Below are 27822 nucleotides of genomic sequence, written 5' to 3'. Positions count from 1 at the left end.
TCATTCATTGAGGAATCTGGTTTCTTGGACTCTCAGCAGGCGGGCTTCAGACCCCTCCACTCCACCGAGGCGGTCATAGTAGCAGTCATGGACACCCTTAGGAAGGGTGCCGACAATAACACCTCTCAGGCCCTTGTCCTGTTGGACCTCTCGGCGGCTTTTGATACGGTCGATCATCACCATCCTGATCGACCGTGTCCACAATGCCGGAATCCAGGGAGTGGCCCTTGAACTGGCTCAGATCCTTTCTTCACCAGCGATCACAGTCCGTCCTTCTCTCCTCCTTCTCTGCCCCTTACACTTCCCTCCCTTGCGGCGTCCCACAGGGCTCTGCATTATCCCCTCTTCTTTTTAATTTGTACCTCCAACCCCTCCTAGCTTCCCTCCGCGATTCGCCAGTTACAAGCTTCAACTATGCTGACGACCTTCAGTTGATCTTTCCTATCGACTCTTCCCCGTCCTCCTGTTTTAATTTTCAGTCTACTATGTTGTCCATTGCGGAATGGATGTATCATAGTCACCTGAAGTTGAACCCTACTAAGACTGAGCTCGTCTTGGTTGGCAGCTCCAATCATCCTTGGAACTCCTCATTTTGGCCTTCATCCCTGGGGACCGCACCGGTTCCTGTGCGTTCAGTCAAAAGCCTGGGGGTGATTATCTCTGATGATCTTTCAATGAAGCCACAAATCAACTCGGTCACCTCAGCCTGCTTTTTCCATCTTAGGCGGGTCAGTAAGATCAGTAGGTTTCTTACTAAAGAAGCCCTGACCTTAGTTGTTATGGCACTCATCACTTCCAGGCTCGACTACGCCAACTTACTGTATGCTGGCATCCCGGCCTGTCATCTTCACCGTTTACAGCTGGTGCAGAACCAAGCCGCTCGCCTGATCTTTCACCAGCCGAAATTCCAGCATGTCACTCCCCTCCTTCACAGTCTCCATTGGCTTCCTATTTCCAAACGCTGCATTTTTAAAATGGCATGTTCCACCTTCAAGGCCCTCTCACATGCTGCCCCGGCCTTTATCTCCTCTAACCTGTCTCGTTATACTCCTTCCAGAACCCTTCGATCCTCCTCTCTCAACCTTCTTGAGATCCCCAAGTATAAAAGGAAAAAGCATGGTGGCCTCTCCTTTTCTGTTTTGGCTCCCTCCACCTGGAACGCTCTGCCATCTGCTCTTCGCATCTGCCCTAAGTATGACTGCTTCCGTAGACTCTTAAAAACCCTGCTCTTCCAATCTGCATACGGCTAATTATCTCATCCTGGCTCTCTGTCATTTGTCATTCAGCGCCAAGAAACCGATGGTGAAAGTGCACGGTATAAATATTTTAACATAACATAACATAACATAACCTAGATGAAAATATAGGACAAATAACGGTAAAGACCCTAAAATCCCCGTATTGCCTTCCTGTATTGGTAAGGGAGCGGCCAGTAGCAGAACTAATGACCAACCCATTGATAGTTCAGGAAACCCCTTAGCCTGCTGCTTTTCCATTGTCACCTGGAATATAGCCGGACTAGCAAGTAGAAAGGCTATGTTAGGATGGACGGAGTTTATTAATACACATGACATAATTTGTTTACAGGAAACTTGGAGTATTGATAACGTTTATTTTGAAGGGTTTACCTCTTATGATTTACCAGCAACCCCCTCAATGTCTGGTAGAGCGAAGGGTGGGTTGTTAATCCTTTTGAAAAATAATTTGCCCCTGATAGTCAAAAGTGTTACTAATGTAGGGTACCATTCGCAGCTACTTTGGCTACACCATAAGGATGGCCAGGATGTTTTACTGATTAACTTTTATAATAATATATTTGAATCAACTCGCCATAATGTAGTCACTGATTTAAAGTTGGAACTCGATAAACTGGTCACTGCTGAAAATAAAAATTTTGCTATTGTATGGATCTGAGATTTTAATATTCCAATTTGTCCTCTGTCTATGACAAAAGTGTGTAGGTTCCAGAATGACGAAGGGGATGACTGCATACATTTCCCACATACCATCTATGGAGACATCCTAAATACCGTCCTGGCGAAATCTGATCTTGACATTATGCAATGAACACAGGATGGATGCGGGAGGGAGATTCCAACCTTTGCAAATAGTATTATTGATCATGTAATAGTATCTGCCAATATTGTAAATCTCTGTTCTACCCCATGGATTGATGATTTGTCCCTGAGTGACCACAACTGTATTATCATGCCACTGATTGCGTGGGAGAATAAATCAGTAGTACAACATACTGCTATCGGTAATATTGCTACGTGCAGACCAAACAGCACTAGAATTAGATGGAAAAGTACTAACTCAGGTGAAATATTAAAAAATATTGTCCTAGAATGTGGTAAAGAGATTGAAGATAGTTTAGAAGTTGAGGGCAAACCAGTCAAGATACTGACTAATTTTAGCACAATCAATGATTCAATCTATAAAATATTTACTGCACCACAACGCAGGAAACATACACAGATCAGGGGTTGGTTTAACCATTCCTGTACCGACTCCTTGAATCAGTTGAAACTAGCACTTTCTAGCAGACCAGGGATAAGGCGTTAGTACAAGAACTAAGATTAGTATATAAGTCTAACTTAAAACGCAGGAAGAGGGAACTCCAACAGGAGGCATGGGATAATCTTGCGCTGGAGGCAGACTCATCTAATAATAAGTTGTTCTGGGAAACTGTGAACTCGACATTCCTTAAAAACGAATCCTTCCCAGAACTTCTGTGCCATGTCAGCTGTGAGGAGTGGGTGGCACACTTCACTAGCATATTTAACCCATACTATACAGTTATAAATGATCCTGCTAACCTAAGCAAATGGCCCGTCATTCCTCTAAATATCACCCTTGATGAGATTGAGTTAGGTATCGGAAGCAGCAAAGGGGAAAAAGCACCAGGCCCGGATGGTGTACCCATCGATGTATATAAAACTGTCCCTGAACTGTGGGGCCCGATACTAACAAGAGTTTTTAATGCTGCAGTAACAGAGGGATCTCCGACTACTTGGGGTGAATCTGTTATTATCCCCATTTATAAAAAGGGTAATAAATCAGAGGCTAAGCACTATCGGCCAATTTCCCTACTTGACTCTTCAGTTAAGATCATGAGTAGGGTTTTACTAGTAAGACTGGAAAAGTGGGTTGCGGATAATGGTATATTGTCACAGGCCCAATACGGTTTTAGAAAGGGCCTGGGCACGATAGAACAGTGTATTAATTTAGAGCTTTTAATTGGAAAATACACATGTGCTAAACAGGGACGGCTATTTTTATGTTTCGCTCATCTTAGCAGCGCTTTTGATTTAGTGGACCACGCTAGTCTATGGCCAGTTTTACTTAATCTTGGTGCCCCGGAGCTCATCATTTACTTTTTAGCCAGGCTGTACGAAAAACTATCGACTAAAGTACGATATGCAAATGGGCGAATGTACCCCAAATTTTAATGTAAAACGTGGTATCCGCCAAGGCTGCGTCCTAGCACCATTGCTTTTTACCCTATTTATTAATGAAGTAGACGCAGTACTTAGAAGGATACAGGCGGACTCCCCTCAAGCCAAGGGCCAGGATGTTCCAGTCCTGCTTTATGCGGACGACGCTGTGCTCCTATCCAGAACACCGGTAGGCCTTCAGAGGTTAATTGCTGGGTTCGCAGATTTTATTAGCAGGAGGAAGCTGTTGATTAACAAGGCCAAAACATACACAATGGTCTGTGGTTCAAAACCCAGGAATATGAAATCCTTTTTTTATTGATGGCAATAAAGTGCAAAATGTAGATCATTTTTGTTATCTAGGGTTATCTTTTTCCTGTGACGGGAAATGGAACCGTGAAATGTCTAATGTCCTGTCTAAATTGACCAAAAGTGTGTACGGGGTCTTCAAGTTTGCTTCTAAACTGGGGGATCACCGCATTAAAGACATGGCCTATATCTATAAAGCCAGATGCGCCTCTGCTGCATTATATGGGGCAGGTGTGTGGGGCTACCACCCAAATCAAGAATTGCAAACCGAGGAAAACTCTTTTAAAAAAAAAAGCTTTTATGTCTGCCGGCCTCTGCTTCCTCTGAACTAATCCATTGCGAAGTGGGGCTCAATTATTTGTCAGACTTGATTGCACTGAGACCCTACTGTTGTGGAGATCAATATGGTCAAAAGAGGAGACCATATTCACAAAATCTATTATTAATGACTGCCTGCGATTGGATAACTGTTTTAAGATTCCCTGGCTTAAATATTTAGTTAATACCTATAGAGACTTATTCAATCTGATGATCCTGGAAAACCCAAATGATGTTACAGGATTGTCTAAACAGGAGATAAAGAATACTTTCCTGTACCATAAGAAAGAATGCAGGCTGAGAACAGTAGGGAAGCAAACCACGTACCAGCTTTACCATCTACATATAGATACCGATGGCTTTCAAAGCTATCTAACACTTGTCACGAGACCCTCCCACCGATCTGTCTTAACAAGAATGAGGCTAGGCCTTGTTCACCATTTAGTAGCGTTCCCCACAATGAAACAGCGACCAGCATCCCCGTGCCCAGGTGATGGGCATACTAAACAGAGCACCTTGCACTTTTTACTTCTAAGTGACCTGTACCTGAATTTTAGAATCGCCCATCTTAAACCACTGTTCAAGAAATATAACACCAAAACCACTAATGCTGCTATGAGCCTACTGTTCACGCTAAGAGAACCTGAGATTTGTTTTTATGCTGCGACATTTATTTTGAGTTCAATTAATGCCAGGAAAAGTATGATGTTTAATGAAATTTTGAACTGTAACAGAATTTTTTGCCGCTTTTAATGAATTTGGAATTGTGAGCAGTCTCCCCATGACCATGGGACGGGCATACTAATAGAGCACTTTGCACTTTCTACCTCCATGTGACTTGTTCTTGAACTTTAGAATTGTCTATTTTAAACAATCGTTTATGAAATGCTGCTATGAGTCTATTGTTTACACAAAGAGAGTTGAGATTAGTTTTTATGTTGTGACATCTATTTTAAGTTTAATTTGCTTGGAATTGTACGTTGTTTTAATGAAATTTTGAAACTCGGATTACTGGCTGTTCTTATGAATTTGGACATTGAATCTGTATATGTACATTTGCTTTTATGGTTGCCACATTTTAACCAAATAAAGCTTATTGAATTGAATATGAATTGAGAAATGCAACAGGAAGGGTTTTAGGTAGTGAACTCTGAAAAATGCAATATGAAGGGCCTTTACATTGTGAAATCCGTGACCAACAACATAGGGAGAGGCTTTACATTTTGATCTAATTGACAAATACAAGAGGAATGGGTTTTACATTGTCAACTCTATGATAAATGCAATAGGGAGGGGTTTAATACATAGATCTCTAGTTAGTTCTGGCCTCAATAAATGCTTTACGTCATGAAAGAGAGTTAATGTTCATGCCAATGTATACTTTGGGTGTGTCTAAATCGTTTGATGGCTCTCTCAAGGTAGAGACAACATGGCCATGTTTATCTTCACAGTAAAGCCAAGAGGCTTGGTTTATTGCATTTTAAATGTGGTGGCATATGCAGTAGACTTCTCCTTGTACATTATGAATACCTTGACAAAGCCTATAGACGTAACTCTTTTCATTGTGAAACATCATATTTTCTAGTAGGCTTATATTGCAGCGTCAGTGGTTTTTATGATTAGAGTCTGCTTGTGCTCCCATTGTCAGATGGTACCTTACAGATAACAGGAGCAGACTACATTGACAGGGTTAGTTGCCCCTGTGATATTTCTTCTGGGTACATAATTTGCATCTTGGTTTATCTGAGAGGCCTCTGAAGGAGGGGTTCCAATTTGTAATTCCACTTGACATCTTGGAAATATGTGTCATTTTGAATATACTATTTACCATACTATGCAAAGTTCCCAATGCCCAGCCAGCACAAGTGGATCATCCACCCCTGCAGGCAAAGAACTAGCTCCCAACTCTCCCATGCACTTAGCCTCGCTAACTCTAGCTCTTTTAGCACTGAAACGGCGCTGGTAGAAGTTACTGACAACATCCGACTAGCATTGGATAGAGGGCAGTCATCTATTCTCATCCTGCTGGACCTATCAGCAGCTTTTGACACCATATCCCATAGCATTCTAGAGCAACGGCTCTGGGATATTGGTGTCAGGGGGAAGGCCTTGAAGTGGCTTAAAAGTTATCTAAGTGACCGAGTCACTGCAGTACAGATTGGCGATTTCGTTTCTTGTAGTAGGCCTGTTAAGATGGGAGTGCCACAGGGCTCAATTTTGAGCCCTACGCTATTTAATCTTTATATGACCCCTCTTGCCACGGTGATCAGATCATACAGCTTTGACGTAGTGTCGTATGCCGATGATACTCAGATTCTGATCACCCGTGGCCCAGACCCTATGGAGACAAAATCTCACTTTAGGAATTGCATGTATCACATACACAAATGGATGAACATCAACCACCTACAATTAAATGGAAGCAAGACCGAGATTGTACTTTTCGGTAAGGCTCATGAGCATTGGTCAGATGACTAGTGGCCCCCAAATCTCGGTCCTTGCCCACCCCCAAAGCAGACAGTGAGGAATTTAGGAATTCAAATTGATAATCAATTATCAATGAAAAAACAGGTCAACCATATAATTGGCTCCTGTTTTGGCATCATGCGCAATTTGCGCAAAGTGTTTAAGTGGATCCCGCTAGAAGCCAGGAAACCACTGGTACAGGGACTGATTGTCAGCCGTATGGACTACGGCAACGCTCTGTTGTCGGAAATAAATGTAGACCTCCTCTCCAGGCTTCAGGTACTGCAAAATACAGGAGCTAGGCTGGTGCTGAATCTTCCATCAGGAACCCCCTCAGCGCCGAGCCTTAGACATCTTCACTGGTTGCCTGTGAAGAAGAGAGCATGCTTTAATGATCTTATGCCTTAACACATAACACATAAAAACATGTATGGTAGGGGTCCAGGCTACTGGGAAAAACCTCAGCTGGTACCAGCCAAGCAGGCCCTTAAGAGCCGATAACAAATCCCTCCTCACTCCACTCAGAGGAACAAACTGCCTTTACACCTACGTATCATCTCTGACCATAACCACTTACGCCAGAATCTAAAAACATGGCTGTTCGACCATTAGCTCTGTTGCTCTTATGCTGACATCTAGGAGCTGTCCGCCAGCGCCATGAGACCTTCAGGTGATGTGTGCGCTAAACAAATGTTCCTGATTTTATTTGAACTCTAGCTCTTTTGCCAACAAACACCCATAGTACCGCCACAGGTCCCACACCAAGCCAACAGCTGAAGATCGTGTCGTGGAACGTGGCGAGACTAAACAGAAAACTCCCACTTCCCCATTGGAATGAATTTGTAGGAGATTTTGACATCTGCATCTTTCAGGAGACGTGGAGCTTGGTCTCATTACATGAAGCTGGTTACACCTGTTTTTATACACCCGCAACTTCCGTCGGGAGAGGTCGCCCGTCAGGTGGCTTGATTTTTTTGGATAAGTATTGCACTTGATTGTCGAATTACTCTCCAAACAAGTTCAAGCCAAGACATCCTGTGGCTAAGCATCAGGGGATCCAGGGGTGGACCTCAAATTGAGCTCTTTAATGTTTATGCAAGAGGGACAAAAGGTGGCAGGCCCTCAACTACCATCTCTGCATTAGATGAATGTCTAGATAAGTGCTCACCTCATGCAAGAGCAATAGTCGCAGGAGATTTTAATTGCACCTACGAACCCCTGGCCATAGAAGAACTAATGGGAACGGAAGATCAAGACAGCAGGTGGGCAGTACCCCAACTTGACCTTCCTTTTGTCAAAAGATGGACACAGCAGGTACTCCAACTGAATTCTATCACCATGGAGCACAGTTTAAGGGCAACCGATGGTAGGTCACCATCTGATAGGCAAGGTGCCAACACCTATAACAGAGCCAGCTGCCCGTCTAGATTAGATGATATCCTCCTCGATGTTAAATTGTGGGGGCATTTGATCGACATGCTAGTTGGTTTGACCACAGAGAGTGACCATAATCCTCTGTGCCTAACTCGAAACCCCTCTGGCAGGCAAATTATTACCAGCAGAACAATCAATCCCAGACAGTCACCAGAGATATAGTTCCATCAAACTGCAAAAAGTTCTGGAAATGGAAAAGGGTAGCTTTGAGCGAGGCTAAGATTGCTGGCATCAAACACGAATTAACCGTAGGCACGGTCAAGCTCCAAGATGCGGCATATAGTCTAACAAGATCAACAGACGTGCCTAGGGCCCATATGCACACTGTTACCCAAATCAATGCATACTTCCAGGTTCCAAATCGGAAGAAAAATGCTAGCAACTCCACCAAGGACCCATACTCTTGGTATAACAAAGACTGCAGGGAAAAAAGATCGGCTTTGGCGAAAGCTATTAAAAAGAAAAATCAATTGCATATAAAAGCTGCCAGAAATTCCTATAAAGCAGCCCAGCAAGAGGCAAAGGCAAATTGGGATGAATCACGTTGGGAGCAACTGAAAGATGCATGCTCATCTAAGAATAATAACTGTTTTGGAAACTGGTCGCCTGGGGATGTAGGACAGGTGCACGCCCACCCCCAACTCATATCACCAGTCAGACTTGGTACAACCACTTTAAAGGGCTTTATTCAGCAGCAGAGGCTAGTATGGAAGGGGAACCAGCTGGGCTAAATGGGCACAGGATAGAGGAGGAGCACTTTACCATTCTGGAGGTAGAAGCTGAAATAAACAAATGTGTCCCCTCAAAAGCTGCAGGCCCTGATGGCCTGCCTGGTGACCTATTTTTGGCTGATCCTAGTCACTGGGCACGCTATATCCTATTAGTAAATGCTATAGCCTACGGAGAACCAGTCCCAATGTCATGGAAGACTGCTGAAGTAGTTCCCATACACAAAAAGGGAGCAAGGGACGACCCCACCAATTACAGACCAATTAGCTTGATTGATGCTATGCAGAAGGTTTTTGGCCGGATGCTTCTGCATAGGATACAGTCATGGTCTAAAGATGAGACATCCTTTCCCAGTTCCAGGCCGGCTTTAGATCAAAGACTGGGACAATGGATCAAGTGTTCAGATTTCTTCTCATTTATTGGAAGGTTGTGGTGCTAGGCAAAAGCAGTCTCCATCTTGCATTCATCGACTTGAAGACTGCCTTTGACCTGGTTCCCAGATCCAGGCTGTGGGCGACGCTTGGCGAAATGGGTTTCCCCCCTTTTGGCCTTAAATTACTGGTCCGGCTCCACGAGGGGAATTTTTCCCAGGTCAGGTGGGGGGAACAGGAACAATTAACAGAACGCATCCCTGTTAATAGAGGAGTCCGACAGGGCTGTGTTTTGGCCCCAACCCTGTTCTCCCTATATGTGAATAGGGTAGTTGACTTCCTCCAGGAGGAGCCAGCAGACTCGCCCAACCTGGGGGGCAAAAAGATACCAACTCTGTTGATATCTAAGACCCTAGCACGGCGTACAGCGCCTAATCGACAGATTTCAACTTTTCTGCGATAATCGGGGATTGGTCATAAATGGTGCTAAAATCAAATTCATGGCCTTTAACTGCCACGGGTCATGTAGGAATAGCCCTCTACGAGGTGGGATTCTCCTTGAAAAGGTCGACACCTGATTATCTAGGTTTAAGACTTTCCAATAAAATGTCTTGGAGACCCCACCTAGGAAAGATACTGATGGGACACAAACGAGTGGCTGGAGTAATAGCGAAAGAACATGGCCTTTCCCACACTAGGCCTGTAGTTCCAGCCCTCCAAATATATGACACAAAGGCAGTTAGCGCTGCCCTCTATGGAGCAGAAGTCTGGGGATTCGATAAATTAGATGAGCTCTGCAGGTCAGAACCTAAATTCCTAAGAGACCTGGTCATGGCACCAAAATATATCCCCCTCACCCCCTTGCTGCTGGACATGGGTAGGCGGTCAATAGGTGATACTTTTCTGGGCTCGCATTAGGCTCTCTCCTTATGCAGAAGCCCTCACCGAGATCATCCGCTTAGATACCAGGGGGGAATAGGCTGGATACGTGACATTAAAAGAACGCTGTCAGCCATAAGACTTTGTTGTTGCTGGGCCAGTCAGGAACCCCCGAGGAGAGAGGAACTCAAATGCCTATACTGGGAATGGGTGGACCAACGAGAGAGCAACAAACCCAATGTGGGCAAACTGACAACAGAATTCCACTCCCACAACCAAACTAGATATTTGTAGCCCTTCCTTGACTTAATCAAGGTACCAAGAGATAGAATGCTGTATATTCACTTTAGGTATGGATCCCTTCCTGTTTGCGAAGTGATAGCAAAATGGTGCGCAAGCAATGAGAAAAATTGCCCAAGTTGCAAGGCCCCGACAGAAAGCATTGCCCACTTAATGTTTGCTTGCCCGGCGTATAAAACACCACAGGCCAAATGGCTGAAATCGCTTTGGAAGCAACTAGGCACACAGGACCACAGCATAGCACTGAGCATTCTGAGGTCTGACCCCAGGCCTTTCTTTTCATGCTGCGTAGCAAACTTTTTGGGTCAAGCCTGGCTCATAAGGTGGAAAGCACTCGTGAGATAGACATAGCTCTCATTGTATATAGGTCAGTGGGGATTTTAAGGTCACAACATTATTGTAATCAGGATTACCATGCATAAGCACTTTACTTTCTAAATCCCCGCTGTCACGCCAGGCAAACATAACGCCTTTTTAGTATTGTATCACTGCTTATCTATAATGACGAAGTATTGACTGTTTTTATATTGGTTTTTAGGGTTTCATGTATTTATTTACCATTGTTATTTCGCTCTTTTTTTAACTAATATTTTTAACACGACGTATGCATTTTAGTATAAAGGGCTTTATAGATTACTTGGTTGCACCAACACCCATGCTAACCAAATATGCTGTACATTTGTACTCTCTTTTTTAAACAATAGTAATGCCATTTTTATTGTGTAGCTTTTATGACATTTCTGTCAAAATAAAGCTCAGATTGATTGATTGATTGGTATACTATTTAGGTGAGTGTGCATTAAAGTACTTTTCCTTTATAAAGAAATACTTTGGTTGAACATTGATTTATTGTGGGTGTCTTAGTTTGAAGTTTGTAGCCCACAACACCTACCTGAGTCAGCCTTGGACTGCGAGTCTGAGAGTCATTGTGAACTCTTTGACAAATGCAAGGGAATATGTTTTAATTGCGAATTCTACAACAAATGTTAGATGAAAACGCTGTGCATTGAGAACCCTGTATTAGCTACAATAGGAAGAATGTATTGGTGTGAACTTCTTGATACCAGCACAGGGAGGGGCTGTATAATGTTTAACACCAGGAGACATTGTGACACACATCTCTAGTTCAGGTGGTGCTATACAGTTCTTATTTTCATTGTGTACATTTGCAATTTTATGTTTAGTATTTAATTGTATGTGAATTGAAGTACATTGCCTTTCAAAAGGTAAAAAAATCTGGAAATTGGTTTCTTTAGAATTATTGTGCATTTTGTCGAGTTATTTAATCCTTACTTAACCCCTTTAATTGCTTTAATTCATTCCGTTTGCTTTACTTTTTTTTAACTGCACTGTGGGTACTTCCTGTTACAAAAATTGGTAGTAACTCTGAATGTCCTCTTATGTTTCTGAAATGTTTTGCTTCAGTCACATTCTGTATTATCACTAACCTTTTGACGTTGAATGCAAATAAAACAGAGGTGCTGGTTCTAGGTAATCCTTCTTAGACCTGGCTCTGAATTTGATAGTCACTTGATTTTGGCCCAGCCCCTGCTACTCCGACACAAACGTTTGTAGTACTATAAGTGCTGATTTTACCTTCTGCCTGCATGTGACAAGATCGCGGGTACATGTTGCTCTCTTTTGAATATCTTAAGGAACATTCTTCCTTGCCTCCAGGTAGAAAGGGGAAGGTTATTGAGCCTCACAGCTATCTCATCCCATTTGGATTATATGAATGCAGTCTTGCCTGACTTCCTAAATATATTATCTGTCACCTTCAGTTGAGCAAAAAGAAGCTACCACGTCTGTTACTTCATTTATCTCAGCGAGCTTCAGTTAAATCTAAGTTGTCCTTCCTCTACAGGTTACCACTCAATAACCAGAACCTGCTTAAGATACTTTGCATGCTGTACAAAGCACTTTCCTGAGTATCTCAGCTCTCAGATTCAATCTTACGAGCCGCCTCACATGCTTCAGTCCTCTTTTCATGCACTCTTGGTTGTTCCCATGTTTCATCACACAAGAGCAGGCAGAGAGTGTTCCTTGGTTCTAGTTCCTTTCCCTAGCACACCAGAGGTAAAGCCCACATGACTGCTAGTGGGAGGTGCTCTTCTGGGAGTGCAGAGCACAGCACATTAGAGCTAGACCTGTTGACATTGTCAATGCTTGTTTTTTAGCCCTTAGAATCCCATTCTAAATTTTTTTTAAATACGTCAAATGGTCTATCATGGAGGCCAGGGATCATGTGACATTTCTTCCTATGTTAGCGGGTGGATTATGTCACTTTTTTTTACTGCTGTGATTTTGGGAGGTTGCTGCCTGAGAAACCCCCTCAACACATGCAGTCTAATCTGCTGCTATCAAAAGAATTCGCACAAACTCACCCCTTTAGAATAGTATTGCCTTGTTTTAAAAAAATGAACATTTTATTGCCGAATAGAGACATCTCCAATTGTATATCAGTGCTGGTCAAATCATTTCCCCCTTTCAAGTCCCCTAGCACTCCTGCTAGGCGATCCTCGCCAGATTAGAGATTTATAACTGGCAGACCTCAATTAATAAGGGAAGTGTGATCAGCCTCTACTTGGAGGGGTGACAGCAGGTTCAGCTGAATGTCTGTATACGTGTGGATTTACGTAGTTGGCGGTCATTCTATCTTGGCTTCAAATATGGCATTGTTCTTGAAAGTTTGGACAAGAAAATGCCAGAGGTTCACAATGGTGGGTGCCATGCAGCCACCACTCTGCTCTTCCATGGAGAGCGGGCCACGAACAGACAAAGACATTGGTCAGTCCACCAAAGAAGGCTTCAGGCACAGCAGCACGAGAAAGAATAGGTCAGCTAGCCAAAGTGGGCAAAGTGGGGCCATAGTACCATGTGGAAGCCAAGGTCAGACAATGTAGCAGCCGTGTGAAGGTGACAAGCGATAGGCAAGGAGCTAACAGCACACTATCACTGGAGCCTTCACATCCAGCAGATTGCTTTGCACTCAGGGGCCCTTCCGATTGGTGAGCTCAGTGTCTATGCATGTTTGGCAATGTTGCCCTGACTCACATTGGAAGAGCCGGTACACATGTTATGCTGCTGTCTGGCCAGTCCTTCATAACTCCTGTGGTCCTGGACACTGCAGCGCTTTCTCCAGAGGTTTGCATCTTGTTGCCAGGATCGTCCCTGGCACAAAGATAGTCTGTCATAACAGAATGAGGAGAAGCATATCTAAAAACACAGACTGCATGCTACAGACAAGAATAACTGGAACAATACTACCCCAAGCGATTACATCAAATATTACATTTTAAAGGCAAAAATGAGGTCTAGAAGTAAATGTTATGAACATTAAAACTCTTCTCTTCATTAAATTCCTTCTATTAAAAGGAAAGATTTCATCTCGATATCAGATTCAAATATTTTAATCCATCAAGTAAAGAATTTGGAAAAAGACAAGCCAATGCGTGTTTTGTGACTTTTATCGTTATTTTGGCGCTTCTTCAGGGCTACCAAAATATTATACATTGGGAATTCGTTAACCGTAATCAATTATAGATAAAACAAACCTATCAAAATGGTCTCATTAATATATCGACTTAAGCCACAGAAGAGTTACAAGTCATATTTGTGAATAAATAATAATATTACAATATTGTGTCACTAAACGGGGGTTCTCTTTAATTGATTAAGGGCACAAAATCAATGCTTATAATATAAGGAAATTAATACTGAACAGATTTTTAAGTTAATACCATTTGCATCTAGACCTCATTTTTGTCTTTCAAATGCACAATTGGACTGACATTGCGAGAAGCCCAGCATTAGGAGGTGTGATCCGGAGGTTTTGTTTGAGGCCCCTCCTCCCTTGCAGCATGGGTGTTAACAAGCACTCCAGTGCTGTGAAGCAGAGACTGTCTGTTGAGTAGAAGTTTTTTAGGAGATCTTGCCATTAATATAAACAAAAAACAACCCCTGATTAACAGATATGGAAATAAAGGAGTCTCTGTCTGAACAGGAATATGCTAAAATGCCTAAACATACCATAAAAAGTGCTCGTGCAAAAGGCAATATTTAGGTCTAGCGCACAGTAATATGTTTTCATATTTCTTCCATTTTTGGGGGACTATAGTCTTTTTTCTATACAGAGAGTCTAGCGTAAAAATGACACACACTTAAAACTGAAATATATTTTATATTTATTACCCGGTGCCATTATGATCCAGTCCAGAAGGATAAAAGTCTGAGTCAGTCCTGTCTGATTTGGACCCTTGTGCCGTCCGCTTACTATAAGAGCTCACCCCACTGCACTTGCTTTCCTATAGTGTTCTGCCCTCCACCTCCCATCTCACACCTGATTCAACTCAATTCAAATGTCAGACCTTGGAGGTCCATTTTTCTTAAGTCGTGTTAAGAAGGGAATGAAAGTAGATGACATATAAAGTCTTCAACTAAAAAGATATTCTTTCTATTGAATAATAACTGTGATTAGTTATTTCTGAAATTGCTATTTCTGAGTTTGCTAACTGTTTTGGGTGTACATGAATGTCATATATTGTTCCTTATAATTTGTTTTTGTTATTGTTTTCTTTCTAAAACCTCAGAAGTATGGCAGCGCATCGGTTGGAGCCGAAGAGTTCATGTATGAGGACACTGGAAGGTAAGCAGTGAGAGCTCTCTTACCAGATGAGGGGGCATACGAGTAAAAAGTGTTGTCAAGTTTAGAATACGGCCGAGAGACTTCTGATGCAATGTTGTAAAGAGACGTGGCATATGGCTAGGTTCAAACTGGAATGGCATGGTGATTCCTAGGATGCTTGTTTCCAGTCCAGGGAGGACCTGGCTTGGCAGTTCGGGCTGGACTGTTCCCATGAGGCACAGGATCAAGACTGATTTGCATATGGCTCGGTCCAAACTGGAATGGCACGGGGAGCAAAAAAACGCTGGATTTAGGCCCAGATCTCTGTTCTGGGGTGAATGTATGACATTGTTCTGCATTCTGTCCATCAACTGTTGTTTTTGAATGTTGTAAAGAGATGCCATCAGATGGGATTCATGTGACCATTTTACACTGTCCTGGATCCCAAAGCCATCTGCCCACCCAAGCTCATGCTAGGTGCACACCCGGAATGATTTACAAGTGCAGACCTAATGTTCGAGTAAAAAAAGGTTAGCATGTAAAAATGCATCTCCCTGCATTCACACGTTTTTTTTTTAGATAGATTTTATAGTTCACACTTGATCCTTGCGGGTAACAAAGCACTTTACAGATTTACAGAGAGAAACATAGTGATATAAATAAAATCACTATCAATGTTTAGGTGTCAACCAGAGAAGGGAGGAAATGTTATACAAGGTTCGCAAAGTAGAGGGGGGAAACATCAATAAAAGCCAAAAATACGTGCAAATACACCATGTACAATTGCATTTATAAATGCTTGCATAACTATGCATTTGTGAATACTTGCAGCCCTCACATCTTCCCAGGAGTACGTGAATTATTTGGTGCACATTTACAATTTTTCACCCATTTCAGCACAGCAACCAGACTTGCTGCATTGCGGTGCGTGGAAAGGAATGACCAGAACAGAGCCATATTACTAAAATGTCACTTTATCCCCACTACTCCCCCCGCTCTCCGAGGGATGTAGCACTTTAGGCTGCCTTGCACCATGAACAATAGCGCAAGGGTGTGTGTGTGTTGTGTGTGTTGTTAGCCAATTACACATTACCATTCCAATGAACTATGACTCCGAAGAATCACAGACTCCTGATCCAAAGTTTAGTATTTTTATTACAAAGCCAAAACCAGTTGGACATACAAACACCTCAAGACGGGGGTGGAGAAATACATTGGAACTAATACAAAGCCAAACATACGGGTGAAATTGACACGGTGCAGCATGCACAGGATAATCAGTTCCAAAATCAGGATATAGAAGATGACGGCTCCCACGTCGAAATTACCCTTCATTGGAGGTTTGTAAGTGAAAAGCATTTGTCTATCCTGATACTACCACTAACATGATGTCCCGTCTTAGCATTTCCCGGGCAAGTTCTGCAAAGGTGTCAGCACACGAAGGCTTCATAAGAAGTCCATTCACATTGGATTGGTCAAGGAGCATAAAGCTACAGAGCTCGTTCTAAGATCCTCTCTCTCTCTCAAGGCAAGGCAGAAGTTCCGGACTTTGTCCCTAACTTCAATACAAAAGTTTCAGGTAGTGTCCCAGAGTACACTTCGGCATCACCCCGTCCAATAAAGCCACCTCCTTGTAGGTAACTTTCCATGCAGCAGCGATCCTCCCTGGCCTTCACTAGATTACCTTGATTCCCAGGCTCTCTCCGAGGAGAAAGAACACTGCCCCTCATCATCAGCATCACCGTTCAATATTTCTTCTCCTCCCTAAGCCTAACTCCTAAAACAAAGACATTATTCTAACTACCAAGGATGAATTTCTCCACCCGCTACAGAAGCTTGAGAAAGAACAAATTCCACATGCACATGAAATTCACTATAGAGTTTACTGCGAGAGCTTCCAGGGGAAAAATACAATTCAGGCCTACAGAGTTCGATCAACAAAAGAAATGGCACATGAGTTCAGAAAAGCACATGCATAAATGAACGTTATTACTGAGCACATTCAAATCAACACATTACATAAGAACATTAATTGCAAATGTTTTCATTAGCGATACGTACAATTCTGCGCGTTAAGGTTTTCGTCTAACTATGCATAGTTGCAACATTGATTTCTTCATGTTCACATTGAAATATACCTAACACTTCACCTTGCACGTTATTACAGTACACAATCTAATGACCAAATGTTAACACAACAAAGGAGTATATGCGGGTGCGAACTATCCATGATTATAATGCACCCCTACAAATGAAAGAGCAAAATCGCTCTCTAACAGTTTGATGCACATTCGGAAGTTATACCCACTGCATCACGGCAATAAAGCACTGTGACTGTAATAGAAATGTGCTATCAGAATGTTGCGCACAAATGGCATGGGTTTTTCCAGGAAACCGCTCTGTCGGTAGTGCAAGCATTAATGCGCTGGTTCAACGAGTAGCAGCAGCTTTCAGCATCTGTGTGCGGTTGCGTACAACATCATGACGCGCCTATTGGAATGACAGTCTATGACTGATAGCAAAGCAAGAGATGGTATGTAAGCTGAAAAGTATATTCTTCCATGACCCAATAAACAAATGGATGCATAACACATAAGAAAGGGCGGAGAGTCACTCAGGTAAATTACAAGTGATTAAGGAACACGCTTTAGCAGAAGTTGAGAGACCCTTAGTAAAATGTATATATGAGTATGGCACTTTGCTGATGATTTTAATACTCCAAAGTTATATTACCCTGCAAACAGAAACAGCTGTGTTCCTACACATGACCTATAGATTGTAAATACGGCCCATGATTACAATTAAAACTCTATTCTTTGGCAAAATTCCCAGAGAATCACACTCTTCACCCTGCAAGTTGCAGATTTCCACACTGCAGTGGAATCACAAACATACCTCGGAGTGCGCACTTAACTCTATGCACATTGTAGATGGTCACATGCAGACCTCCTGCATATTTTGTACTCCTCGGCATTGTCTGCGGAGCAGATCATTTGCAAGTTTTGCGGACATTTGCTTTCCACCTGGAAAATGATATTGTAGTTGGAGATATGCCTTTAAATCCCCTTGGGAGGTGCGTGGGTGCTGCAGATAAGAGATGTTCCTTTGCCCAAGTTAATAGTGGTCCATTCAAATGTGATGTTTCAGAACTGGAAAGTGCAAAGTTAGAGTACTGTTTTGTTCTTTTTATTTTAACAGCAGCACGTTTCAATACACGCTGGAAGCTACCAAGTCCCTGCGACACAAACAAGGGGAGGGGCCTATGACGTATTTAAACAAAGGACAGTTCTACGCCATTACCCTGAGCGAGACGGGAGCGAACAAGTGCTTCCGACATCCAATCAGCAAAGTCCGGGTATGAGCACATCTTCACCATCTAAAAAAAAAAAAATCAAATTAATTTCCTGTTAGAAATTCCAGTTGACTAATTACAAATGGTTACTTCTGGACCAATTTGTAAACCTAACCTACTTAAGTGTCATATTAAAGTTGCATTCTAGGTGATTTGAGATGTGTTTGAACAGATTATAGTACTTTATCTTTGTGAATCGTATTTAAATGATTTTTAGATGAGAAATATTGAGTGTAAACAAACCCTGGGGCAGATCTAGAAGAAACTAATGCAGCGTGGTGCTGCAAGTCATTTTGCTGCGCCGTGCTGCGTTAGTTTCGAAGCACAGGGATGCGACATATTTTCAAAAATATGTCGCATCTCTGTGCTTCCCCCTGCACTGGCACCCAAACTGCTGCCATGAACCGGCGCAGGCACCCTTGCACCATGGTGCAAGGATGCCTGCATCGTGGGGAGATTATTTTTGTGCAGGAAGGGGCACCTTCCTGCAGAAAAACAATCAATTGAGGTGATTTCCTCTTCCAATGTGAGCTGTAGAATGCAGCACGCATTGAAAGAGGAAAAAAAATGTTGCACCCGTAGGGTGGCGTAGCATTCTGACTCATTTCCAGATTTACGATTTCTTGTAAATCTGGATATGCATCAGTGGACATGGGTGTTGTGTTGAAACACCCACAGCAACACCCATGTCACGCCCCTAACACGCAAAGTGTTGCGTGAACAGGGGCGATATTTACAAGCACAGGTTAAGTCACGCAGGGTGACTTTACCTGTTCTTGTAAATATCACTTAGCAGGCTGCACCACCGGTGCGTCACGCAACGTGATGCACCGGCGGCGCAAGGGGCTTGTAAATCTGCACACTTATGTTTTCAGCTATGATCCAGGGGGCAGGGTTTTTATGCAGGAGGGAGGGATGGTGTAGTGAAGTGTCACATCCCAGGGCCACAACAGGGCACAAGGTGTACCAGCCCTCCTTCATAGCCTTTTTTTCTGATATGCAGGAGGGCTGTGATAGCTCACAGCTGTGATGTTGCCCTGTTTACAAACATGCACAATGCAGCTGCTTTAAGCCACTAATGGTGCCTTGAGTTTAGCCACCCACGCTCTTGGGCAAGCCGCAAGGTGGGTGTGAAGAAGCAGCCAAAATACAACCAGCCTCACCCTTGGAGAAGGCAGGAGCACGATGTTCAAAGCAGTGGCGGCTGGTGACATTTGAGAGTGGTAGGGCGAATCAGCAGGTGTCAGGGCTAACGGGAAAAGCCCCATATCCCTGTACCCCGTGTCTCTACATTTCACTGGTACACAGATCAATATTTAAGCAAGCACAGGGTTTTAACAAGAAATGGATCAGGAAAAATGGCACACACAAGCCAATATCCCCATCTCAATACATTCTCAACCTAACTACCAGACGTAAGAGACACAAGGTCCTTGCTATGTGGCATCCAAATCCGGCAATAACTGAACACAGAAGCTAACACAACAAAGCAGGTGTTACCTGCAAACTGCAATCCTATGCTCAAAAGTGAAAATTATTAAAGATATTCCAGCAGATTCTGCCAACACGTAATTGTGAAAGGGAGCTGGTCCAAATTATTTCTCTCAATGGCTCTGTTGCCTTATGTACACAGTGCATCCACTGCTGCCCCTCCCCCCAAGCTGAAGTGAGTTGGGCAAGGTCACGCAAAGGGAAGAGGAGAAAATTAGACTACAATAATGGTGTCTTGATCTGAAGGCAACAACCGGACCTATAGACCGCCTTCCCAGCTTTGCTGAGTGGCTTCAAAAACATAAATGAAAAGAAAATGTGCGAACTGCAACCTTTCCCAGCAACATCAGACGTACCCTCCTATGTTTCGTGTCTAAAGGACAACATGAGGCTTCCTCCGTTGTAAATACTAATGCAAAAGACTGAGAATACATATTTCCGGTGCTTGGTTCCCGTCACCATAAAAAGCAATCAAGTAGAAAAAAGATCATCGTTCAACATAAGAAACAAAAAAACTTCTTGATGTGCCCGATTGCCTGTCCGTCTAAAGCTCACGGTAGGAAGAGCATATTCATATTTCCAGGAAGAACGGCGACTCTGTTGTCCCCGCAGTCGAAGCGGGCTGTTTATTCAGCATTACACATATGAAAACATCACTTGTGCCCCTTTCCAGTCCCATTCCATTCTAAGCACATTCTCCTTTCGACTCTGTCTGGGTGTGTGGGGAGGCCCTAGGGTGCCAAGGGCCGGCCCAGTGAGCCGACCGTTTTTCACTTTTCTTCCCGCTCAGTCAGAGCTGGGCATCCCCCACCCCCACCTCCCCGGACTGTGGGCACATAATCTCCTACCTGACAGTTCCTCGTTCTCCATCTCGTCCACCATATCCTCGTCGTCATCCCCCAAGGGCCCACGCATGCTTCCGGCACAGTTGAGAAGTCTCCCCCCAGGGGCTCCGTTGTATTTCTGTCCGAAGCTTCACAACATTAACCCTTGGTGTGCCGGCCGGCCAGCGCTGCACGAGCTGCGTAGACGCTGCACAGCCCACACCCCCAGCTTCCATTTCCCAATCAGGAGGCGCAAACATTAAGGGAGTGCTTCAGCAGTGTTACCACCCACTTCCCTTCATCCCTGTAGGCCAGCCCTGCCCCTTACCATGGAGTTCAATGGCGCTCTGCTGAAAACGCCTGGGCCACAGCATAAGCGCCCCATTCAAAAGTAAATCATTGCCGCTTCCTCCGGCCACTCGCATTATGCTTTCATCACCCTCCTGATGTGTGCCTCGAGGGAGAGCAATAGCCATCGCCCCTGGCCAGCACATGCGCAGGAGGACTGTCTCTGACCGCACCGGCACCCCTTCCTTAAAAATAAAAAAAAGGGGGGGCGGGGCCAGGCGCCGACTGTGATGGCCGCCTGATTCCGGAGCTCCGCCGGGGCCGTTGGTGTCCCCTGTAAAATCCGCTAGATATCCGTGCTGGGAGATCGACTTTGGGATCCCCCCGGCTTCCCCGTGGCCCGGTGCCCACCTGGTGGCTCAGCTGACTCCTGTAGACGCCGCGCGGCGCTGGGAAACGGCCGCGACGGGCGGCAGCAGTCCGGCGTTTCTCCTCTGGAGCTCCGTCTACGCTCCTGGCGCCACCCGAGGCCCCGGCTTGGGCCTATACAGCGATGCGCCCGGAGGGGTGCAGGCGAGGAGGGGAGTGAACCCGCCGCGGCGGCGGACCGCTGCTGGACCCTTGGCGCACTGGAGGCAGGATTCCGACGCCCCGAGGGCGGGTGCGCTCGCCCAGCGGGGGCTGCAGCTGAGAGGACGCCCGGGGCCGGGAGAGAGGCGGCTGCATCGTGCCTGGCCATCGACAGACCGCAGTGAGTGCCAGAGTAGATCGTGGCTCTGAGGGGCCCTGCATGGCTCGCCGGGCGGAGGCCGCAACTGTGGCTGTGGACTAGCTGCCTTTTGGTGTGTGGCAAAGCGCCTCGTGCCCGGTGACTGGACTGCTCGTAGGCGGCGAGGGCCTCCGTGCTGGTCCCTGGAGGGGGCCTGGGGACCGCGGACGCGCGAGTCGGGTTGGAGCTGGCACGGATCAGACGGTATTCAAGGGCTGCGGCAGGCGGGGGCGCAGCCGGCCCACTAGCTAACCGCTACGCCATGCGGCCTAAAGGCGGCTCCGCGACCCAGACCAACAAACTGGACCAATACACCGTAGCCAAGGCGCCGCCGCAGCTGGAAGGGGCCGCGAAGGAGGCCGCAGGACCGGCAGAACCCTCCTTGACGTCCATAATGGCCGCAATCCAATCCCTGGGGGCCAACTTGGAGACCAAAATGGACAAAATCACGATAGAAGTTAACCTCCTCCGAGCCGACCTGGGGAAAACCGCGGACCGGTCCAAGGCTAACGAGGTGGACATAAAGGCCCTGCAGGATTCGGAAAAGCGGCTCGAGGGCAGGGTGAACGACCTTGTGCATCAACATCGGCTGATGGCCCAGCGGCTCGACGACCAGGAAGGGAGGGCCTGGAGAAGCAACATCCGCGTCGTAGGGGTGGTGGAAGGCCTTGAAGGGGACTGCACGGAGCTCTTCCTAGAGGAACTGATCCTTAGGCACCTGAAACCCAAACGCCTCTCGAAGCTCTTCACAATCGAGCGGGCGCACAGGGCCCCGATCCCGCGGCCCAGACCTGGGGCCCCACCACGGACGATTATAGCCAAAATACTGAATTTCCGAGACCGGGATGCAATCCTCCAGGCAGCGAGACAGCACGGTGATCTACAGTATGAGGGGGCCACGGTCCGCTTCTTTCCTGACTTCACGCTACAGGTCCAGCGAGAAAGGCGTTCCTTTCAAGGGGTCAAGGCGGCGTTACGGGATCGTGGGATCCGGTACATGATGTTCTTTCCCGCCAAATTGAAGATCATCTCTGGTGGCAAATCCGTCTTCTTCACCTCCCCGGCTGCTGTGCAGGAGTGGCTGGACGCGGACGCGACGGCGGAAGCTTCCCGGCGGGACGACGATCGATGGCGGAGCACCGGGCACCCCTCCCCGGGGTCAGCTGCAGAACGTGCGGAGGGTGGTGAGCTGAGTCAGCGGTCCTGGCGTTCCAGATCGAACAGCCCCCGTTGGGACTCACCCAGGGACGGTGCAGGTCGATGAGACCGCGAGGGCTGGAGGAGGACGCCGGACTGTAAAGTATATCTTGGGGTTCATTTGCATGTGGGGTTGTTGGGCCACGAGACATTACGCCTGCCTGGCCCTTTCAGGGCTGGCTCCAGTTTATGTGGGGCGCTGTGGCCTGCGGGGTGACACCAACGGGGACACCATGGACAGGTGGCTAGGAGGGGGCTGGCCCACGAACTTCCCTAGTCGGGTTTCCCCCGGGTTCTCCGGGGTAGGGTTGGGCGACAGGCGCTCTGCTAATTGGGGTGGTGGGTAGTTCAAAGCCCACGGAGCAGGGGGCAGGGAGGGGGGGTCTGTTTAGGTACGGGGGGTAGGGATGTTGGGGCTGGATTTGAAGGGGAGGGGGTGGATTGCACTGTTTTCCAGGGTTGTTCTATTTGCTATTTGGTGCGATTGTGGGGAGGGAACCAGGGAGGGGTGGGAATTGGGGATCATCTGCGGTCACACGAACTATGTCAGCAAGCACGCAGCCGGGGTAGTGGGACGGAGCACCCTGACAAGGCATGGCTATGGCTAGGAGATGGGAGAAAAGTTTAAAGGTCCTTAGTTGGAATGTCAATGGTTTGGGGGACAGGCTCAAACGCACTATAGTCCTACAATGTATCAAACGGCACCAACCAGATGTGGTGTTCATGCAAGAAACGCACTTGATGGGGAACGTATGCCATGCCCTGAACAGATGTGGTTACACTCTAGCAGCACACGCAGGTTTCACCTCCGGCTCGCGGGGGGTGGGGATACTATTGCGTCGATCATTGCCCCTCCACATAGACCTCACCAAGACTGACCCGCAGGGCCGCTTCACGGCTATATCTGGGCGGTGGGAAGGCCGTACGATTAACCTACTCTCAGTGTATGTCCCGCCAGGCCTCCAGGCCCGGGCCTTCGCAGACCTGGGCACACTCCTCCTTTCACTTCCAGAGGGTCAGCTGGTACTGGGCGGGGACCTCAATGCAGTGGCCTCAGGCTCCCGAGATAGGCAGCCCCCCAGAGACCTGCCCCAGGGGCATGGGTGGCTGGCGGACTTTCTTGAGGCCTTCGGGCTCACGGATGTCTGGCGCCTGCTCCATCCCACTGATAGCAAATTTACGTTTTTCTCAGGGGCGCATCACTCGTTCTCGCGACTGGACTACATCCTCAACCTGCTGCAACAGGATATGGTGGTACTCGAGGCAGAGCTCCTCCCTAGAGGCATTTCTGATCATTCACCGGTCTGGGCCCACATCACATTTGGAAGCGGTCGGGTGGGCTTCTTACCCCCAATAAATGCCTGGCATCTGAAACATGAGGTCACCAGGAAGCACATCTCCACCTCCATCTCACGCTACTTCGAGGAAAACGCTGGGTCGGTCGACTCCCCGGTCACCCTCTGGGAGGCATTTAAACCTGTGGTGCGGGGTGAGGCGCTCTCGGCCATAGCGGCCAGGCGGCGGGAACAGCGCCAGCAGGTCGCGACACTGGAGGCAGAGTTGGAGGTTCTGGAGTGGGAGGCGCCGGTAAGCGGAGACCGGGAGGTCAGACACACAATGCAATTAAAGGCGGCTGAATACAAAGCGTTGGTGACCCAAGAAGCTCAGACCATGACTAGGCACCGGCTGGGCAGAATTTATGACCAGGGCGACAAAGCCGGGAAGCTTATTGCCTGGCTCGAAAGGAAACAACGGGCCGGCAGGGTGGTGCCTGAGCTATGCACCGACTCCGGGAGAGCGATTACAGAGCCCCGGGAAATAGTCCACCAGTTCGCCGCGCATTACCAGCGGGTCTACCAGCGTGAGTCGGATCGGCCGGAGGAGGACTCCGTGGACCTCCTTACCGATATCCTCATGCCCACCCTATCGGAGGCGGATCGCGAGGCCCTGGATAGCCCGCTCACCGAGAACGAGCTGCAGCGAGCGATAGGGGACCTCCGCCCGGGTAAAGCGCTCGGCCCCAATGGGATCCCAATTGAGATTTACAAGCTCCAGCCGGACGTCACTAGTAAGCACTTGAAACGCATGTTCGATCACAGCAGGGCAGTGGGAAAGCTGCCCCGGGATCAGCGTATAGCCACGATAGTGGCAATACCAAAAGAAGGCAAACCCATAGACTCCTGTGCGTCCTACAGGCCGATTTCGCTCCTTAACGCGGAGCCCAAGATATTGGCGAAGACGCTGGCCAATAGGCTTAAGTCGGTGCTCCCTTCGCTGGTCCATCCCGACCAGTCGGGGTTCATGCCCCATCGCAACACGGCCCTTAATATCAGGCGACTGCATGGGGTATTGGGGCAGCGCCACAGACTGCAGGAGGACGCTGTGGTGGTCTCTTTGGACGCCACCATGGCTTTCGACACCCTGGAGTGGCCGTACATGTTCGCGGTCCTGCGCAAACTAGGCTTCGGGCCTCAATTCATAGCGTGGGTGCGGCTGCTCCACGCTGAACCCCTCGCGCGGGTGCTGGTGAACAACAAACTGTCCGAAGTTTTCGCGCTGGAACGGGGGACACGCCAGGGCTGTCCCCTCTCGCCTCTTCTTTTCGCCCTCTCCCTCGAACCACTCGCGGCCTGGATAAGGCAGGATGCCGCATTAAAGGGCATAGCATGGACGGAGGGGTGGGAGGATAGAATATCCCTATACGCCGATGACATACTCCTTTATCTCTCCAGGCCGCGAGGGTCGATAATAGTGGCACTCGACATTCTGGCTAGTTTCGGTCGCAACTCCGGCTTCCGGGTTAATTGGGCCAATTCGCATCTATACGTCCTGCGTGGGAACCCTCCAAGGCTCCCGGACACATGTCCTATCATGGTGGCAGAGGACGGGTTTAAGTACCTGGGTGTCTACATCACCGCTGATAAGGCCAAACTATACGAGCACAATCTCAAGCCGCCGTTGCAGCGGCTCCAAAGAGAGGCTAAATCCTGGCAGCACCTGCCACTGTCCTTGCTGGGCCGGGCAACCCTTTTTAAGATGCTGGCGCTTCCTAGATTCCTGTATGCGCTTCAAAACTACCCGGACCTGGTCCCGAGCAGCTACTTCTCGGCCATCGAGGCCGCTCTCCGTGACCTCCTCTGGGCCGGGGCGCCCCGAATCTCGCTGGCTAAGCTCACCTTGGGGTGGTACGATGGCGGTATAGCCCTTCCCGACATCCGTAAATATTACTGGGCGGCCCATTTGTCCGCAATAAACCAAGGGACGTATGGGGACGGGAACGATCCAGCCTATGGCATGGATAGATGGCTGCTTCCCGGAGGGAACTACGAAATAGCGCTTTACTCGAGGAGAGGTCTGCGTGGCCTTACCGGACCCACGCTCCATTCGGTACAGATTTGGCGCGCTGCGCAGAAGAAGCTCGGCTGGTCGGGTGTCCTCACAATGGCCACGCCACTATGGGCCTCCGAAATATTGGGCAATCTGGGACGCACCAAGGGGTTCCGAAACTGGGACCTCATCGGCATCTCTCAAATTAAGGACATCTGGGGCCCTACAGGGATCCGTACGTTTGCGCAAATGCGAGACGCATATGAACTGGCGCAAACTGAATACTTTAGGTATTTGCAGGTGCGTCACTCCCTACAGTCGAACATCCCTCCTGAGACCAAACTGCCGCCAGCTTCCCCGCTTGAGGACAGGCTGCTGGACGGCCACCTCCCGGAACACGCCATATCCCTCACCTACAAAAAACTCATTAACAATCCCCCCGATATGCTTATCCCCCTCAGAGACAAATGGGTGGCAGAAGGCCTAGAAATAGATGATGAGGAGTGGCTTTCTGCCTTGGCTTCCCCGCGTGAGGTCGCCATATCATCCCGACTGCGGCTTATCCAATTGAAGATTTTGCATAGAGTATACATCTCCTGTACGAGACTTCATGCGATGGGGAGGGCTGACACAGCGCTCTGTAGGAGGGGATGTGGGGGCACAGGTACCTTCTTCCATGTGCTGTGGGGCTGCCCGAAGGTTCAGAGGTACTGGCGCAGGGTGGTGCAGTGTATGGAGGAGGTGTGGGAGGTGGAGATTCGCCTGGAGGCTAAGAGATGCCTCCTGAATATATGGGAGCCAACGGACCTGCCACCAAAAGGGAGGCTCTGGGTGACGCTCGGCAAAATGGTGGCGAAGAGGAACATAGCTAGACTCTGGGGAAGTCCCATTCCGCCCACATTGTCAGACTGGAACAGAGACATGGACTGGTGCATGCTACAGGAAAAAAACGTCTATGTGGCAAGAGGGTGCCCCCGTAAGTGGGTCGAGGTGTGGACCAAGTGGAATGATTTCAGAGGGGGCATCTGTGTGCCTCCTTCTATCGAGCAGGCAGACCCCGGGGATGTGTAATATACCACTGCTCTGTACGCTCCGAAGGTTAAGACAGTGATGCGTAGGTCGCACCACCGGGAAGTAAGGTCAAAGATGCTTGCAGTGTGGACAAAGGTGCTTGCAGTGTGGACCGTCACTTGGAAGGGTGGGGGGGGGGGGGAGTTTTGATTGTTAGACAAGTTTACGCCTGTTGGGGCACATGCTTGTGTTCAAAGTGGTTCTAAGAGAAAATAAGACCTAAGGCATACGTCCTTCTTCCCTACAAATTTGATGCACTGTTTATTAACGCCGCCGTACCCCCGGGTTGACGGCACAGGGCTGTGTTATTGGTTACACATATAAGATTCCTTCCGCTGCCGGCCCACTGGGTTGTAGGCTGTCAGCCGTGTATTGTGTGTCTCTGAATAAAGGTCTTTAAAAAAAAAATTTTTTTTAAAAAATAAATAAAAAAAAAAAAAAAAAAAAGACACTAGAATTGACATAGCACGAAGCAAGCAGGTACTGAGCGCTTAATTTAATGCTGCTCCACATGATGTGTACACATTTTCTGACTCTCTCGTCTTCTCCCGGATGCTGGTGAGGCAACGCCCCTTTCGCCCATTAATACCAGCCGCCACTGGTTCAAAGTTAGATCACCACTCTTGGGCAACGCCC

The 27822-nt window shown here is 47.2% G+C and overlaps 1 protein-coding gene across 1 annotated transcript in view; it reads left to right on the top strand.

The window, feature by feature from the left end:
- Positions 1-27822, top strand: part of GRHL2 (grainyhead like transcription factor 2) — a 481294-nt gene that overhangs the window by 216579 nt on the left and 236893 nt on the right. Inside the window, exons 5-6 of the mRNA XM_085605159.1 lie at positions 14833-14888; positions 18066-18222. Coding sequence (XP_085461285.1) covers positions 14833-14888; positions 18066-18222 — 213 coding nt within the window. The remainder of the gene's footprint in view (positions 1-14832; positions 14889-18065; positions 18223-27822) is intronic.

The sequence above is a fragment of the Triturus cristatus genome, chromosome 5_1 (genome assembly GCF_964204655.1).
Source record: "Triturus cristatus chromosome 5_1, aTriCri1.1, whole genome shotgun sequence".
In the NCBI taxonomy this organism is placed as follows: domain Eukaryota; kingdom Metazoa; phylum Chordata; class Amphibia; order Caudata; family Salamandridae; genus Triturus; species Triturus cristatus.
The sequence above is the reverse complement of the archived record's forward strand: the minus strand, read 5'-3'. Positions and strand labels throughout refer to the sequence as shown.